The sequence below is a fragment of the Acanthopagrus latus genome, chromosome 1, assembly GCF_904848185.1.
Source record: "Acanthopagrus latus isolate v.2019 chromosome 1, fAcaLat1.1, whole genome shotgun sequence".
Lineage (NCBI taxonomy): Eukaryota > Metazoa > Chordata > Actinopteri > Spariformes > Sparidae > Acanthopagrus > Acanthopagrus latus.
In genome coordinates, this window is record NC_051039.1 from 4,083,075 (window position 1) to 4,097,973 (window position 14,899).

Here is a 14,899-nt window from a genome sequence, read left to right on the forward strand (position 1 = left end):
TGCTGGGCAATGAGGCAAGCCAAGCCTGCAAACATGCATGGAAGAGGTTATGTTCTCATCATATCTGTCATCCAGTCGGGTTAGAGAGTTTTGGTGCCAAAGAGGAATGAAAATTGAGGATTTATTCCACTTAATACTTTGGTTGATTGATTTGTGTTTTCACATTACCTGACTTTGACTTCCAGGATTATCCCTTTTCTCTTCATTTTCACTCAAATTAAACCATTTTTTAAGCTAGAGATTTGTAGAAATGACTGCAATATCTTGAGTAGAGTTCAGTCATTATGTTTATCTGACAAGCCAAATTCAAATTGGAAAGCTCATTTTCAATTTAGACACAACAGTGTGGCCCAACAGACGGCGACTGAACAAACACAACTCTGACGAGCCACATGGTGTTGTGATAATTAGTGGAAGTTTCTTCAAGAAGGAATAGGTCACGGCTTGTTTCTGGGTACAGTTATTAACGTGTTTTTTTTTTTTTTTTAAAACGCTTGTTTTGGAACAGATCGGTGGGTGAGCAGACTTACCCAGCTCTCCAAACAGCTCCACTCCCAGAGCTGCGTAGATGAAGAACAGCAACATGAAGAGCAGACCGAGGTTTCCCACCTGTCGGACACAAAGGAACATTTGCATGTTACGTGAAGAGATGATACTTATATTTACCTTTGCTGTAATAAATCAGGTGTACTACTACATTTAGGTATGGTGGGTCTGATCTTGTAGGCACTGATTTAGTGGTTGAACCCTACTCTTGCACTCACCCTAATTTTTAAAAGATCACAATTAAATAGTACAAAATAAACATTTAGGTGTCTATACCACATTACACACAACGTGACCTAACGACATTATCCGATGTGACCAGTATTGTCATCATCTTGCATGAAATGTCGACTATAGATGATTCTCGTAGGTTTTATTCTGATACAAAAAAATGTTTTCCACTTGCCAGGGACATTATCAGTAAAGAGCATTACTGAAGGTCAAGCGGCAGGTTCCACAACAACCAATGAAGCTGCTAAACAGTTTCGGGTTTGTCAGACCTTCTGTGAAAAGTGTCTCTCACCGTGTTGCCCATCCAGCCGGATGGACAACGCTCTTCATAAAATATGAAAACGGGCTTATTTTGTAATAGATGCTCATGCATTTATGAAACTCTGCATTGGGTTCTGACTGTTTGTTAGGGCGGCTTTTAAAGGTCATAAAACTAAAAAAAAATGCACATCCAGGGTCCCAGAAATGTTTCCATCTAAACAGAAAATAGTTGCAGACAACAAAAGCTGCAACACAATTCAGAAAACGGCAACATAAACTCCTTCCTGCCTCAAATCACGGATAAACACTCGATTACACGGTTTTTGGGAACATTTTACTTGCCCACTTCTTCAAAAGGTATGAATCCATCCGTGTAGAGACTCAAAGCATTCACAGATAGAGATATGCAATGCAAATGGGTAAAGGACTCCCTGGGGTGCAGTAGCGGGCAATAAGTAGAATGCCATTAGCCACAGGGAAGGCAATGAGGTGCATTTGAATACGTGACTGTAGAATTCCATTAGATAGGCAGATAAAACTTTGAGAGGAGATTGGAAAAGAATAAGATATACAGTTGTTATTGGAGGAGAGGGTGACATTGGAGATAATGAGGGAGGGAGAAGTAGGGATATTCGGATAGGTAAGGCAAAGCCTGGGGAAAGCTTTCTTTCTCTCCCCAGTTGTGCATGTTTATGTTTCCTGGTGGATATTAAAAGCTACGACTTGGCCCGCAGCATTTTTGCAGCTTGTAACTTAAGCCCATCTGATGTCTTTAGATCCCTGGAGCAGAGAACGAAAGCACACCGCAGGGATGAGGATGCCGCGGTATAAGAAACAGATTGTCGGGTGGAAGCATTAGAGCCGGCAACCAGGCGACAGATGCTTTGTGAGAAACACAGTATAGGTGGACTTTGATATTTATACCTTTGGTTTCCATAGCAAACGAACCTGCGTGGATCTGAAAACTTTTACTGAACATTTTTCTTTTGTTTCATTTATACTAATGAAACCTCGACTCACTCATCTACATGTTCTTTCTTCTAATTCTTTTCTTTCTTTTTTTATAATTGTGTCATAATGTATAACTGTGCATAGCTAAGCCTTCAGAACAGCCTTGTATTGAGATGACAGCTTCTCATTAGACTAACTCATAGCGCAGGTGGTGGTTGGGGTGGATGGGCGGGTCAAACACAGAACCTTTGCTGAAGCCAAGTCCGTTGGCTTTCTTTAAATGTTACATTTGGTAACACAGATTATATACTGTAAGTAACCTTACATAAGTAACATATTTATTTCATCCCAAACCATGATATGATATGCCTAAACCAAGTAGAACTTCATAGTTTGAAGGTTATTGGGCTGCTGACCAAGCTGCTGTATATGATGAGTTGGGACTGATAACATGTTGCTGTTGTTCTAATGTAAAACGGGAACATTATGCTGCAGTGACTTTATTTTTGCAGCTGACACGCTCAAAACTTCAGCAGATGTGTTCTGATACTGCAGACATCTTGATAAACTTTAAATAAAGATAAACTCAAATTAAATTGCACCTGTATTATTATTCACACCATTTATATGAACGGATACTGTTGCAGAATGATTTTCGAATCGGGTTTACTGAGTATATTCTAATAAAATGGTTCATTTACCTCTGATTTAGCTGATTTAACTTTAAATATGATGACATTATGCATTTATCTTATCTGAAAAAGTCATCCCATGGAATAAAGTCGTTGCTCCATCAGTCATTTTAAACTGCCCCTGCTCACTTTGCAGGTTAATACACTTGTCTTTTAACTTGTAGTGGCTTAATGTGGGGATGTACCCTGGAGAAAAAGTCAAGTGTTGATGAAATGTCAAGTTGAACCTAATCCTCCTTCCTTTTTTTTCTCCAAAAAGAAAATGTATCATGGTTCCTGAAGGGCTTTCATCACACTAACCCAGCAGAATATAATGTCTGTAAAAAAAAAAAAACAAAACATAAAGCTATCAGTGAAGTTTTGGCATGATTACCTATTAGAAGACAGCATTTCTATGTTGAGGTGAAAAAGCAGTGAACCTCCCCCTTTGAATACATTTGTATGGGTGCATGTACACGGTCACATCAAACATTGTCATCTAGAGAGTGCATTAGCTGAACGGCACCATGACAACAGAAAGTTTGCTATACAACTTCAGTATGCTTCAAATGATACTGTGAGGCTGCTTATGATTCTCATATTACTAAAAATAAAAAATAAAATAAACATTGTCAGTGTTATTGCAGCATCACAGAGAATAATCTGGCCGGACTGGTCCTGCACTTCTTTTTCCACAGATGTCTTACAGGCTTCTTTGACTTCACATCATTGTATGTTATTTTTTATTCATTTATTTTTATTTTTTTAATGGGAGGCTGTTTCTGTCAGTATTCATGTTCAAAATGTAAATCAGAATCTAATCAGATAACAAAACAAATACTTACTGACCTGTGACGTGTGTTTGTGTGTGCTAATGTTCACAGCACCACAATGCAGTACTGTACCCCTAGTGACTCCCTATTACCTTGATGGGATTTTTATTTATTTTTTTGCTAAGTCTCCACCGCAAAACCAAGACCAACAAAACCGATGAAAACTGCCCCAAGAGGGAGCAGGGACTAGAAAGAAAACAAGTTAAAGCAGACGGGAAAAAAAGGGACTATTGATTGTGAGGTTCAGCTGAGGCGAGGGAGATTTCTGCGACTGTAATTTTACATCAGTGTGTGAGTTAGCGTTTATTTTGTGTTAATGTGTGTATGTCTGTGCGTCTGTCTGAGTAAAGGTTTTTTTCTAACCCAAGAGACCAAAATCCTCCCACAGGGCTCCGGTTAGAGCATTGATGAGGGAGCTGAAGTGAAAAACTCTACCCTGGAAAAATCAACACACTGCTTCCCTCCTTTTATAAATGCCTCTAATAAAGAGCTGTTTTAAAGAGAGATGCTTTTACAGATTCATTAGTGTATCTTCTTAGGTTCTTCTTTTCATTTTCATAATGTTATAAAAAGGCAAACCTGGGCAGACTTTATACCTTTAATATCTTTTTTTTTTTTTTTTTCAAATGTGCAGCAAAATAGATATAATATATTCTTTATATATGTATTTATTTGCACATTTTGGTCCTGTTACCTTGTAATATCTTTATGAAAATCATATTTTTTTTTTGTTAATCCTCCACTCTAAGTGCATGTTTGTAAGATACACATGTTTCATAGAATTATTTCCAAATGGCTGCTCTGTTTGTGTTAGATGTAAGATGTGCCCTGCCCACCCTGATGTATCCTTTACTGCACCGACTAAAAAACACCACACCACCATTTATACATAGTCATTCCAGAAGGTATGTCATCTCTCACTGGGTGTACTGGACACATGGCTTCTTTATTGTTTTACTGCTTAAAATCCAAAGCCACTTATCTTTAGTTGGGCATTTTGTCAAACCAGAGGTGACAAAGATACATCATCATTTATCGGACATTAAAAAACATCCTCCCTGCCACTAACTGGGCGACACTTAATCCGTCTCTATCATTAAATGCACCACCTGCTTCAGGCAAAGGAAGCACAGGTAATTAATAACTGAACAGACAAAGACAAAGTGACAGTGATGGAGAAATGTTCAGCAGCAGAGGCAGTCAGAGGGAAAGTAAGAGAATGCAGGAAATAAGACTATCCATTTCACAGCGTACTTTTTCAGTTTGTAAAAATGTTCATGTTGTTTCCCTTTTCATGCATATTGATCTTCGGTTCCCACTCCAGGAAAATCCATCCGTGGGGATGATATAATGCAACTAATGTATGGAATTCCTGCCAGAACACTGTGCTTGTATTCCAGACATTCAAGGAGAAGCAAATACTTTGAATACCAAAATCTGAGCAAAGGCTGCAGGACCAAAACGGTTTTTGACGTACTGAGGGAGCAAAACGTTTCACATGCTCTTTTCCCATCGACAGCAGTGGGAATTAAGAACCTTATATTAATGCCAAAGGTCTTTATATTTCCTGAATAAATGGGCAGAACAGTGGGAAGTTAGCAAGGTGTTGTAACATTGGGGGCAAGATTTAGTCATGACCTGACTCCCCTGAAAGTCAGAATTCTCAAGGAGCTCCTCTCACCAGCAATCGTTTATCATTCCTCAAATGTTAATTAACTCCTGTGTGTCCTTGTGATAAGCTGAAGGAGGGTGTGTGTGTGTGTGTGTGTGTGTGAGTGTGAGAAACATACCTGAGGTAGAGCCTGGACCACTGTGTCTAGCAGAGCTCTCATCCCGGTTGCCATTTTCAACAACTTTAACACTGTAGAGAGAACGCAGGGTCAGACAACGATGGCATCCAAATGCACACACTGTGAATGTGTGCATGCATGTGGGTCTGTGTGCTGCTTTGGACAGATGTGATAAACAACAGCCAATATCTGAGAGTGAAAGAAAGTGAAACAAAGGACCGGAAAACAAAAGGCACCACAGAGATGGAAGGCAGCGATCAAGACAGATAAGAGGTTGGCAGAGAAAGAGGAGGAATGGGAAGGGAATAGGTTCCCGCCTCTCCATTAGAGACCCTACACAACTCCCAGTGGTCCAATTTCTGGTGGAACATGGCTGATAATGTGGCAATAGCAGAGAGAGAAAAAAAAAAAAACAAAAAAAACAGGGTTGTAGTCTGATGGGAAATGGGAATGGACGCTCAGACAATAAAGCCTCCTGGGAGATGGAGCCCTGTTAGTGTGGTTGGTGGGGGTTATGTGTATGTTGTGAAGAAAGGGTGGATGTAGCAGCCGGTTAGATCGACGGCCAATCATTAGCCAGCAACTGTATAACCTCTGTAAGACCCGTCTTGGTGACATCTTCTGTGTAAAGTATATGTGTTGCATCTCTGCTCTTAGGGTGCTAGTTAGGGGACTAGCTGTCTTTTTCTTTGGATTTAGTGTTGGTGAAGTTTACTTTTTCAAAAGTGACAATTTTTTCTAGTAACTTTTGAGAATCTCAAGAACTTTGACTAGTTTTGACTCAAGTTTTGGTTTCCTGTGCTGGATTTTTTTAAAATTCTTAGTTGGCGAACGAGACAAAGCTGTTTTATTCACTCTTAGAGATGTGTCTGGCCCGGTTCTGACAGACTTCCACTCAACCTAGCCAGTAATGCAAGGTAGCCGTATGAATTTAAATGACATGAATATTTTAAGTCATTGCTTCTGAAACTATCCAACCAGTGTCGTTGAATCTCTTTTTGTTTCGTGTAGTTTAAAAACCCCAGTTCTATTCTTTCTCACAGCCACATAGGTTAGTTAATATTCAGGCACAGTGGTAAAAATATTATGAGAAGACTGGAATGACTTTAAGTCACCAGCAGCCCTCACACTCATCATCGAATACCCCACTTGCTTGCTAATTACCACCTGCTGCTGTTTAATCAGCATATTACCCGTGGGTCCACTCATCGCTCCCTGGGCAGTGTTGTGGAGGGCAGAGGGTGACGGTAAGAGGGCGAGGCTTAAGTGAGATTGATGTAATTAGCCTTCATCCTCCTCACTGTGAAGTTAAGAGGAATCGGCACTGTCCAGAGAGCTAGTTCTGTAATTTCTTCTGAATAATAAGAACAAAGGTACTGAATGAGCCATAAAACAGCAGAGAGACTGAAACATAGGAATGGAATATCAGATTTACCTTCATTTTGGGAGAGTTAAGGCAACTGTAGGACTGTAAATGACAGACGAATACGGGCTATGAGATGTAAAGTTTGTTAATGTTTGCGTTTCACTGAGCCTTGTCTCATCCTAAATCTAGTTTGAATAAGCCCATAGCATGATAGATAAACTAGGAATTAGTCAAACAAAACAGAAATCACAATTTACATTAAGCCTTACCTTATGAGTTCATTTGTCTTTGCCAATAAAAGTGTACGTTCCCACAGCAATAATTGAATCAGTGAATAAACAGCTTTGCCCATTAAAAGAGAGAGAGAGAGATTTCATCTATCGCTAAATGTCTTCATACATAAACAAATAGATACGCCGATTGCAAGTAATTCCCAAAGTTATAACCTAATGATTAACATACACGTGGGTCATTACAAGCTGCTCACACTAACAACGTATGCGTCTGTTTTTTTGAGTTGAGGGTTGGACAGTCTGTTGAGCAGCTGCAAAGCTTTTAATGTGAATAATTAGTGACAGGAAGTGCTGAGTTTCAGTAGTTAAACACAGAATGATAAAATTGGCAAAGTAGTCCCGGAAAAAGGATGGTGTTTTCATTATTTAACACACTGCTGTAAATCTGTTAAATTACTAGTGAAATGTGCACATTATTTTTTTTATTTATCATACCTGTTGAATATAACTGTAGTGTTGAGCTTGCATTAGGAGCAAATAAAAAAAAAAAAGCAGGAGAAAAAGTAGAGACTTTTCACCAAAATATATACATTTTACATATATTTTATATAAATATATGTCTAATATAGCTTTTTAACCAGTGAAGTTAGAGAAAAGGTACGCCTCTAATATAAACCAATATTAAATGCAGTGATGTTTCTGCAGTTGAGATTAAAATTTAATGGTTGAATGAACATGAGCACACAGTGTGATTGTGTTTAAATTTTGTCTGTGTGTGTGTGTGTGTGTGTGTGTGTGTGTGTGTGTGTGTGTGTGTGTGTGTGTGTGTGTGTGTGTACCTCTTGCTATCCTGAGTACCCTCATGATCCTGATAATGGTGGGGTTGATGGGAAGGGAGGCGTTGATCTCAATCTCCTCCAGGGTGATGCCCATCACTGACAGCAGCACAATGGCCAGGTCCAGCTGGTTCCACCTTTACACACACACACACACACACACACACACACACACACACACAGAAACATGTCAATATTGTAAACTGGGCACTACATTGCTCCACGGTTTAAGATGGGCCCACTGATTCCGGTCATTTTTAAAACACACACACACACCGAGGGATTTTTCAATCTGCCATAATTTACAGAACTAGCTGTAAGCAGGAGAATTGCATGAATTTGGATTCTGGGCTCCATGTGTGGACTCAGGACTTCATGGCTGCACACATCAGGGGTCTGTGTTATGTTAATTTCCCTATGAATATTAATCATCTGCATCAACTTAATGCTTAATTTGCATGATTCTCCCACAGCTCACGTGGCGGAAGAATGGGTTACAGTCCACCTTTTCCTGAAGGCCCGCTCCTGTCATGAATATTTATTGTTAAACTAGAATAACACCTTCAATGCTACACTTATCTTGAGATACAGGTCTTTTTTAAGAAAATTATTTATTTTCCTACACACAAAAATTCCCACATAATGGCAAGAAACTGGAGGACACTCTAATTTTTTTTACTCATCCAAAAGGTGACCAAGTGTGCAAGACTGTCATATTCTTTCACATTTTCTCAGATTTTAGATATTAATATATGGTTCATATCATCTATATCATCAGGTCTCAAATAGAATGAATTCATTTTCTAATCCATGAAAATTTCAACATACCATACTCCTCTATAGGAGGCTGTGTTTTACTGACTTCATGTTTTTTGATTCTGTTGTGATGAAAGATAAGATACAGCATATGTTTAATTTTCACTGACAGTAGTTAACAATATAAAACACTGGTCTGTTATTTAAGCCAACTTCTCTGTCCATATACTTGATTTTAGTAATTTAATTCTATGCCAAAAGTCAAGTCAATTTATTTTGCTAGTATAATTACTTTTAGAGATATTTTGTATTTTGATTGTAGGCTTTCTCTGCTTTTGTGCATTAAATGGGTTGCGTTGCAGATATCGTATGTCATGTACTGTAATAGGTACCAGAAAATTCTACACACTGGACGTTAATGGGCAAAAAAAATCTGATATATTGTGAGTGACATAATTTGACACTTTCTAACCACTACTGATTATATGTAAGACATCATTCTCTTATCATTTGCCTTGTCTACTGCACATTACAGCCACCTCACACATATTTACGTTATAGGGCAAGCAGTCTGCAAAAACAGCATTTTAAAGGACAACAACTCAGATTTCACCTGGCCTGAGGCTGTATATTGAGAAACCTCTCAAACTGTCAACACTGCTCTTGGTAAAACAGTCGCGTATGTCACACTGTAGTGTAACCTCTTGGTAAGTAAGACTGTTACACTTTTTTTAGTGAAGTTTGTTACATTTTTTTAAACTCAATTTAATGCAAAATTACTGCCTGCGGTATGTTCCTCCACAGTTAATGTGTCTCGTCCTAGATAATATCTCAGTTCCAGAGCAGCAGCACCGGCACACAACTGGCTCACAGGGTGTAAACACACACACAACGGTGTCGCCTAATAAAGCAAGAGCTTTCCAAAAACATACAAGAGCGTGATGGCACGAAAAGAGAGGGGGATACAGAGGAAAAGAGGACAGAATGAATAATATGACTAAAGATGCTTCTGCTTACATTGGAGAGTAAGCGACAGCGAAGAGGAGAGACAGAGCGACAGGAACAGTGAGACAGGCAAAGGGCATTAAAAAAGGCCGGAAAAAATCATTTTGCAAAGAAGAGGTAATTTGCTCCAGCACACCCACAATTCTAGAAACTGATCGGAAGTCGGGTATCTCAAATAATATTCACCAGCACCATCACAGCTGCTCCACAAGCCCGGGCACATGACAGAGAGAGGACCATCCTCACTACATTATTAAGATGTTGGGTGTAGGTACTGAAATCTATTAAAACAAGTCTCTGCACCTGCGCTGCCTAGGTTTGAGTCATTCATTTAGTCTAAAACACAATAAAAGTCTGTGTTTGTCTGATTTATCTTTAAAAACCAGTAGTTCTACATATAATTATGCGTTCTGAATGTCTGAGTACTGTCATTACCATTTGTTTATGAATAGCATGCAGAGAGGTTGTAATCATTTCCTTTAATCATGCTTTAACTATCTTCAGTGTTACCAGAGATCCAGTTGCGTTTATGAACCAATTTTTTTTTTTAACATCCTTCCATCCATCTAAAGGACCCTGCCCTGTCTTTTAATACATTTTGTTTTTTGGAACATTAATTAAAAGTTTCGAAGGCCACTTATTTTGGCCTGGATTGTATCTTCTTTCAACATGAGGAAGGTCACAAAACTTTGATGCCGAATGCATTTGCAACTATTCACTGGTAATTCATTTAATTTGTTTTCCTCCATTACTTACTCTTGTAGTACAATATTTGCCCTCAGGAACTAAAGCATTAGTCTTCCTTTTTATGCTCACAATTAGGCACTCAAAGCACTGAATGCGTAAAACATAACAAGTCAACAGTGACTTAAAGCAGGAGACAGGCCCTGTTTGCTTTATCAACAGAAACCATGATCTCTACGGAGATTTAAGTGCTTTTGTGACCTGAACTTTCCAACTACGGCTGTGAACTCAATGAATTGTACTCACATCATCCACCCGGACCACTTACAACAAAATGTACCTCCACCCCCACTAAAAACAACTTTCAAGACAGCAATTATGTTTTTCAGAAGTGTGCAATAAACAATATTAGTGTACATATATTAATCATAAACTGTTTGCCTATTAGGATGCACATAAGTGACCATATTCTCCAACCACTAGGCTATTAAAAAAAGAGTTTTCACTGAATAACCTCCAAATCCATGCTTATTTATAGAAAGTAATGATGTCTGAATGAATTCTTGATACCACAAGAATAGCCATGCTCATACTTAATATTTCACGAGTATATTCGGTGGGGTTAATACATGTCAAACTATAGTGAATAAGTTATGAGCAACACCATGTGGAACACTTTCTGAGTTACAAAGACTGAACTTACTGAGGGGAAATGATGCAGAAAAAGGCATATGCTACTAAATTTGCATATTAATAAGCAAACAGATTACAGTTAATATGTCTGTAAAATGACACCATAATGTTTATTACAGTGGATTAAAATGATGAGGATTTTGGGGTTCCTTTTATTTATTATTGCTATTTGAAGCTGCCAATCCCTGTAGTGACACTGTGAAGAGCCAAAATGCCATGTTTAATAAAACACACATCAGCAATTACATCCCAATTTTGGAAAATGCAAACACTGCCCCTTTAAGATGTTTGAGAGCGTGTTATATTACCCATCAACCGGTGGGTTCACAACACTCATTAGTGTCCCCTTTGTACCTGTCCTTGAAGAAGCGTCGAAAGCCGAATGCTACCAGCTTCAGAGAGGCCTCGATCACAAAGGTGGAGGTGAAGAAGTAGTTGCAGTACTTCAGTGCAGTCTCCAGAGACTGAGACGGAGAGAAACGGGGGATAGAGGTTAGAAAAAAAACATGAAGCAGGAGTAATAGACAGTTAATTTCCTCTATTCTCATCTCTGATCTTAACTGTGAGAAATGAAATATTACCTTTTGTTCTATCACAGTTTACCCCACAACCACGTCTTTGTCCACGGTGAGAAATTGTAAACAGATTTTGTTTGTTGTTTCACATTCGTCACATCGATAAGAGAACGTTTGTTTGAGCAGAGCGAGAAAATAACATGACAAGGAGGGATTAGATCTGTGAATCTGTTCTGTCAATGTGAGTAACGCATCTTGCCAATTAATCTCTTTTAATAGAAAAGAGCTTAATTGAGACAGACAGATAAACTATGTCCGACTCTGGGGACGAACAGAGAACAGTTTTCTAACACACTGGTATTAATGCGTCAGCCAGAGAATGAATATATGAATCATAAGCTTGTGTTAAATGCAAATATTAAACCTTATTATCACAACCACTGCAGACCGATTAAGGAAGAAGAAAAAAATATATGCTCCTGTATGTTACTGACTTGAATTGATTGTAATATGGCTAGAATTTTGCATAAAGTTAATTTACTGTATATAGGTAACAAGTTCCAAAGAACCCATAATATGTATAAGACATAAATCGCACTGCATTCCCCTACAAATGACTGCAGTGGTGTCATTTATAAGCCCGTCCATGGAATCTTGATACAACTCATGTCTGTAGAGTGAATATGAAGTTAGCAACTGCAGCTTATTAGCTTAGCTTAAATTGCTTTGTGTCAAGTACAGCATGTCTCTTAATATTTAGTTTGTTATAAAATGAGAATTAAGCATTTTTGCCTTCCTAGTTCCCTATATAAGCTCTGTGTTTAACAGACTTTCATGTTTTGTTCAGCGACTTAAAATGCATCACTTAAGACACAATGCAGGAATTCTGAAGCTTTCACGTGTCTTAAAAAAAGTCGGCTTGTAAGTTACTTATTGGGGCTTGAAGGTGCTGGTAGGGAGATATTTTTACCTTTTGGATGAAGTCAGTCTACCTCTTTCTTGTCTTTAAACTAGGCTAAGCTCACTGAGGGCTGGTTGTGTAGTGCCAGGGACGTGAGCGTTTTATCAAAGTTCTGATCTAACTGTGGACAAAAAGGTGAATTAGCATATATTTCCAAAATGTTGAACTATTTGTTTCAGAATAGACATCAGCTTGAGCACTTCCAAAAGTGTCTGCGTAATTCATAAAGACTACTGGGGTATAGATTAGTAATAACAATGTGGGGAAAGTGTTGAAATCATGAATTGGAGAAATGCAATATTTATCTGAAGACTTTAAATCTGATAGGAGACTTTTTTGTTGCATTGCTGCAGGGGTAGAGATCTACTGCTGCCAATAATTCTTTCAAGGCAGACAAAAATAATCATATTTATTAAAGCTTAGGCTTGAAGCAACAGTATTTGACTTCAGAATAGCTTTTAAGCTAGTTATCTTACTGGACTGTTTTCATTGGGCTCCAGTCCAGTGCTAAACAGCCATAAAACCTGTTGCCCTTTGACTGTAGCCTGGCATGTGTGGGTGGCAGCTCTAGACGTCACTGGCAGCCCAAACAGTTGTTGACTTGGAGTGTCTGTATTGGTTAAATCTGGCATCAACAGACTGAGGAGGTAAAAGCAAACTGAAAATAATGAGCTGTGTAGGTTGTTTGTTTGCAGCCATACCTTCGGCACAAGAATTGTGTTTTTTAAGATCAGCAGCGTTGAGACAAAACAATGGAGAACGGGATACAGTAGAATGTCTTTATTGTCACATTTAGCCCTCATGAGTCTATGAGCCAAGCAGAACATTTTGAGGGAACAATGACTGCATTGTTATCTAAAAAAAAGTTTTACCTACACCTTTAAAATGACTTCTTAATGTACTTTTGTCCTGTCTCATTTCCTACGATAAAGGACATATGAATTATGCGTGAAATAAGTTAAGACTGACTCTTTTGGACGTGATAGAGACAGCAGGCGATGCATTCTTGTTATTTAGCAGGAAAAAAAAAAATGAAAATGTTCTCACCTTCAGCACATAGCTCTGATAAGTTACTGTCATTGATTTGGATATCATCCATCCAGGATGGAAAGAAAACATCTCTGCTGTATCTTATGTTGTGATTTACTGTAACTGCTGGCACAGCTCTGATAATACCCGGGGCTCAAGCAAAGCCTGAGACACATTTCCCCAAGTGGACAGTAAAGAATCGGACTCATCAGACGGGATATAGCAGAGTGTTTCTCCACGATCTAACAGAGACCTGTTTTCATTTCGCTCAGCTTAACTTTTTGTTTGGTCCCGAGAGCATCTGAGTAACAATTTACATAACTGAGACCCTGATCTCCCAGATAGGCTGTAGTCCAGCACGTGGATAAATGTTTTGGTTGTTGGCAGTTTTTTTGCTGCTGATTCAGAGCAGCAGCTTGGCAGCCCGACACTGGGAGTGCCCACAAAAAAAAAAAAAAACAAAACCTCCAGATGGTGCATCACCACCTACTCAGACGCCCTTAAACAAGTCTGCTGTGTCTGTCTCACTCCTACGCCCACACCCTGGCAATCCTTCCATCACCTACTGACACACCTGTGGCTGACTGTAGTGCTCCAGAGACATGGTGATGACATTGATGCAGATGATGAAGGTGATGACCAAGTCCAGGTAGTGGCTGGTACACAGAGTGTGGATAGCCAGCCGGGCCGGACCGTATGACGCATAGTAGGGCAGCTTCTGGGCCTCTGGGGAGGGAGAGTAAAGAAGAAAGAGACAGAGGACTTAAAGCAAGGGAAGGATTTTGTTTTTTTAAGTGGGCAGGAGAAAAAAAAAAAACATTGATGGAATGGATGCACAGATGGTAAATGAGAGTTTAGATGTGGAGAGGTAGAGGAGAAGGAGGAGGACAAAGCGGTGGAAAGGAGGGATAATGTAGGAAAAATTAATCCACAAGGGAGAAAATGAAGAACAGTAAGAACAAGAGCAGTGAAAATGAGGTATAGTAAAGAGAGCGGGAGAGATATTTGGTTTTAAAGAATTAAAGCAGTGTAGATAAATTCCAGTAAAGTGCAAACAGAATGATTTATTAAGCTGAAATAGTGATGAGAAATGAGAAGCGGAGCAAAAGAAAGAAGAAACAGCAGAGCAGGAGATAAAACTGTGAGATAATATGAGGAGAAAAAGCTGATAAACGTGAGAGAGGGAGGTTAAGTAGTTTTAAATGAGTTGAAATGATGACTCATTCCGAGTCGTATCATTAAGGATGTGTGATATAGAACGTGGTATCAGAAGTCTTGGGTGAGTGCCACTTGGATTCTTACCAAAGCATCGAGTCAAGTGTTACTTATTACTCTTTTTTTTTTTTTTTGGCATATTAACTAACTCGCTGGATTACATCTTATTCTCAGTGGTAAACAAACATTCATGAGATGATAATTTAGTGTCTTTTCATTATCATATTTGTGGATTGTATTTGTGTCTTCCTTAAATTTTTACTCTTGATTTATCGATTCCCTCTATTCCTCCTGAGGTTATTCCTTCTTTTCCTGAAGGACTC

The 14,899-nt window shown here is 38.8% G+C and overlaps 1 protein-coding gene across 3 annotated transcripts in view; it reads right to left on the minus strand.

Annotated features, from left to right (window-relative positions):
- Positions 1 to 14,899, minus strand: part of LOC119024399 (voltage-dependent T-type calcium channel subunit alpha-1I-like) — a 224,257-nt gene that overhangs the window by 21,014 nt on the left and 188,344 nt on the right. For all 3 annotated transcript variants that reach the window (XM_037107182.1, XM_037107191.1, XM_037107200.1), the window contains 5 exons: positions 13,936 to 14,087; positions 11,211 to 11,320; positions 7,722 to 7,855; positions 5,284 to 5,354; positions 531 to 609 (listed from right to left, as the gene is read on the minus strand). In XM_037107182.1, coding sequence (XP_036963077.1) covers positions 531 to 609; positions 5,284 to 5,354; positions 7,722 to 7,855; positions 11,211 to 11,320; positions 13,936 to 14,087 — 546 coding nt within the window. The remainder of the gene's footprint in view (positions 1 to 530; positions 610 to 5,283; positions 5,355 to 7,721; positions 7,856 to 11,210; positions 11,321 to 13,935; positions 14,088 to 14,899) is intronic.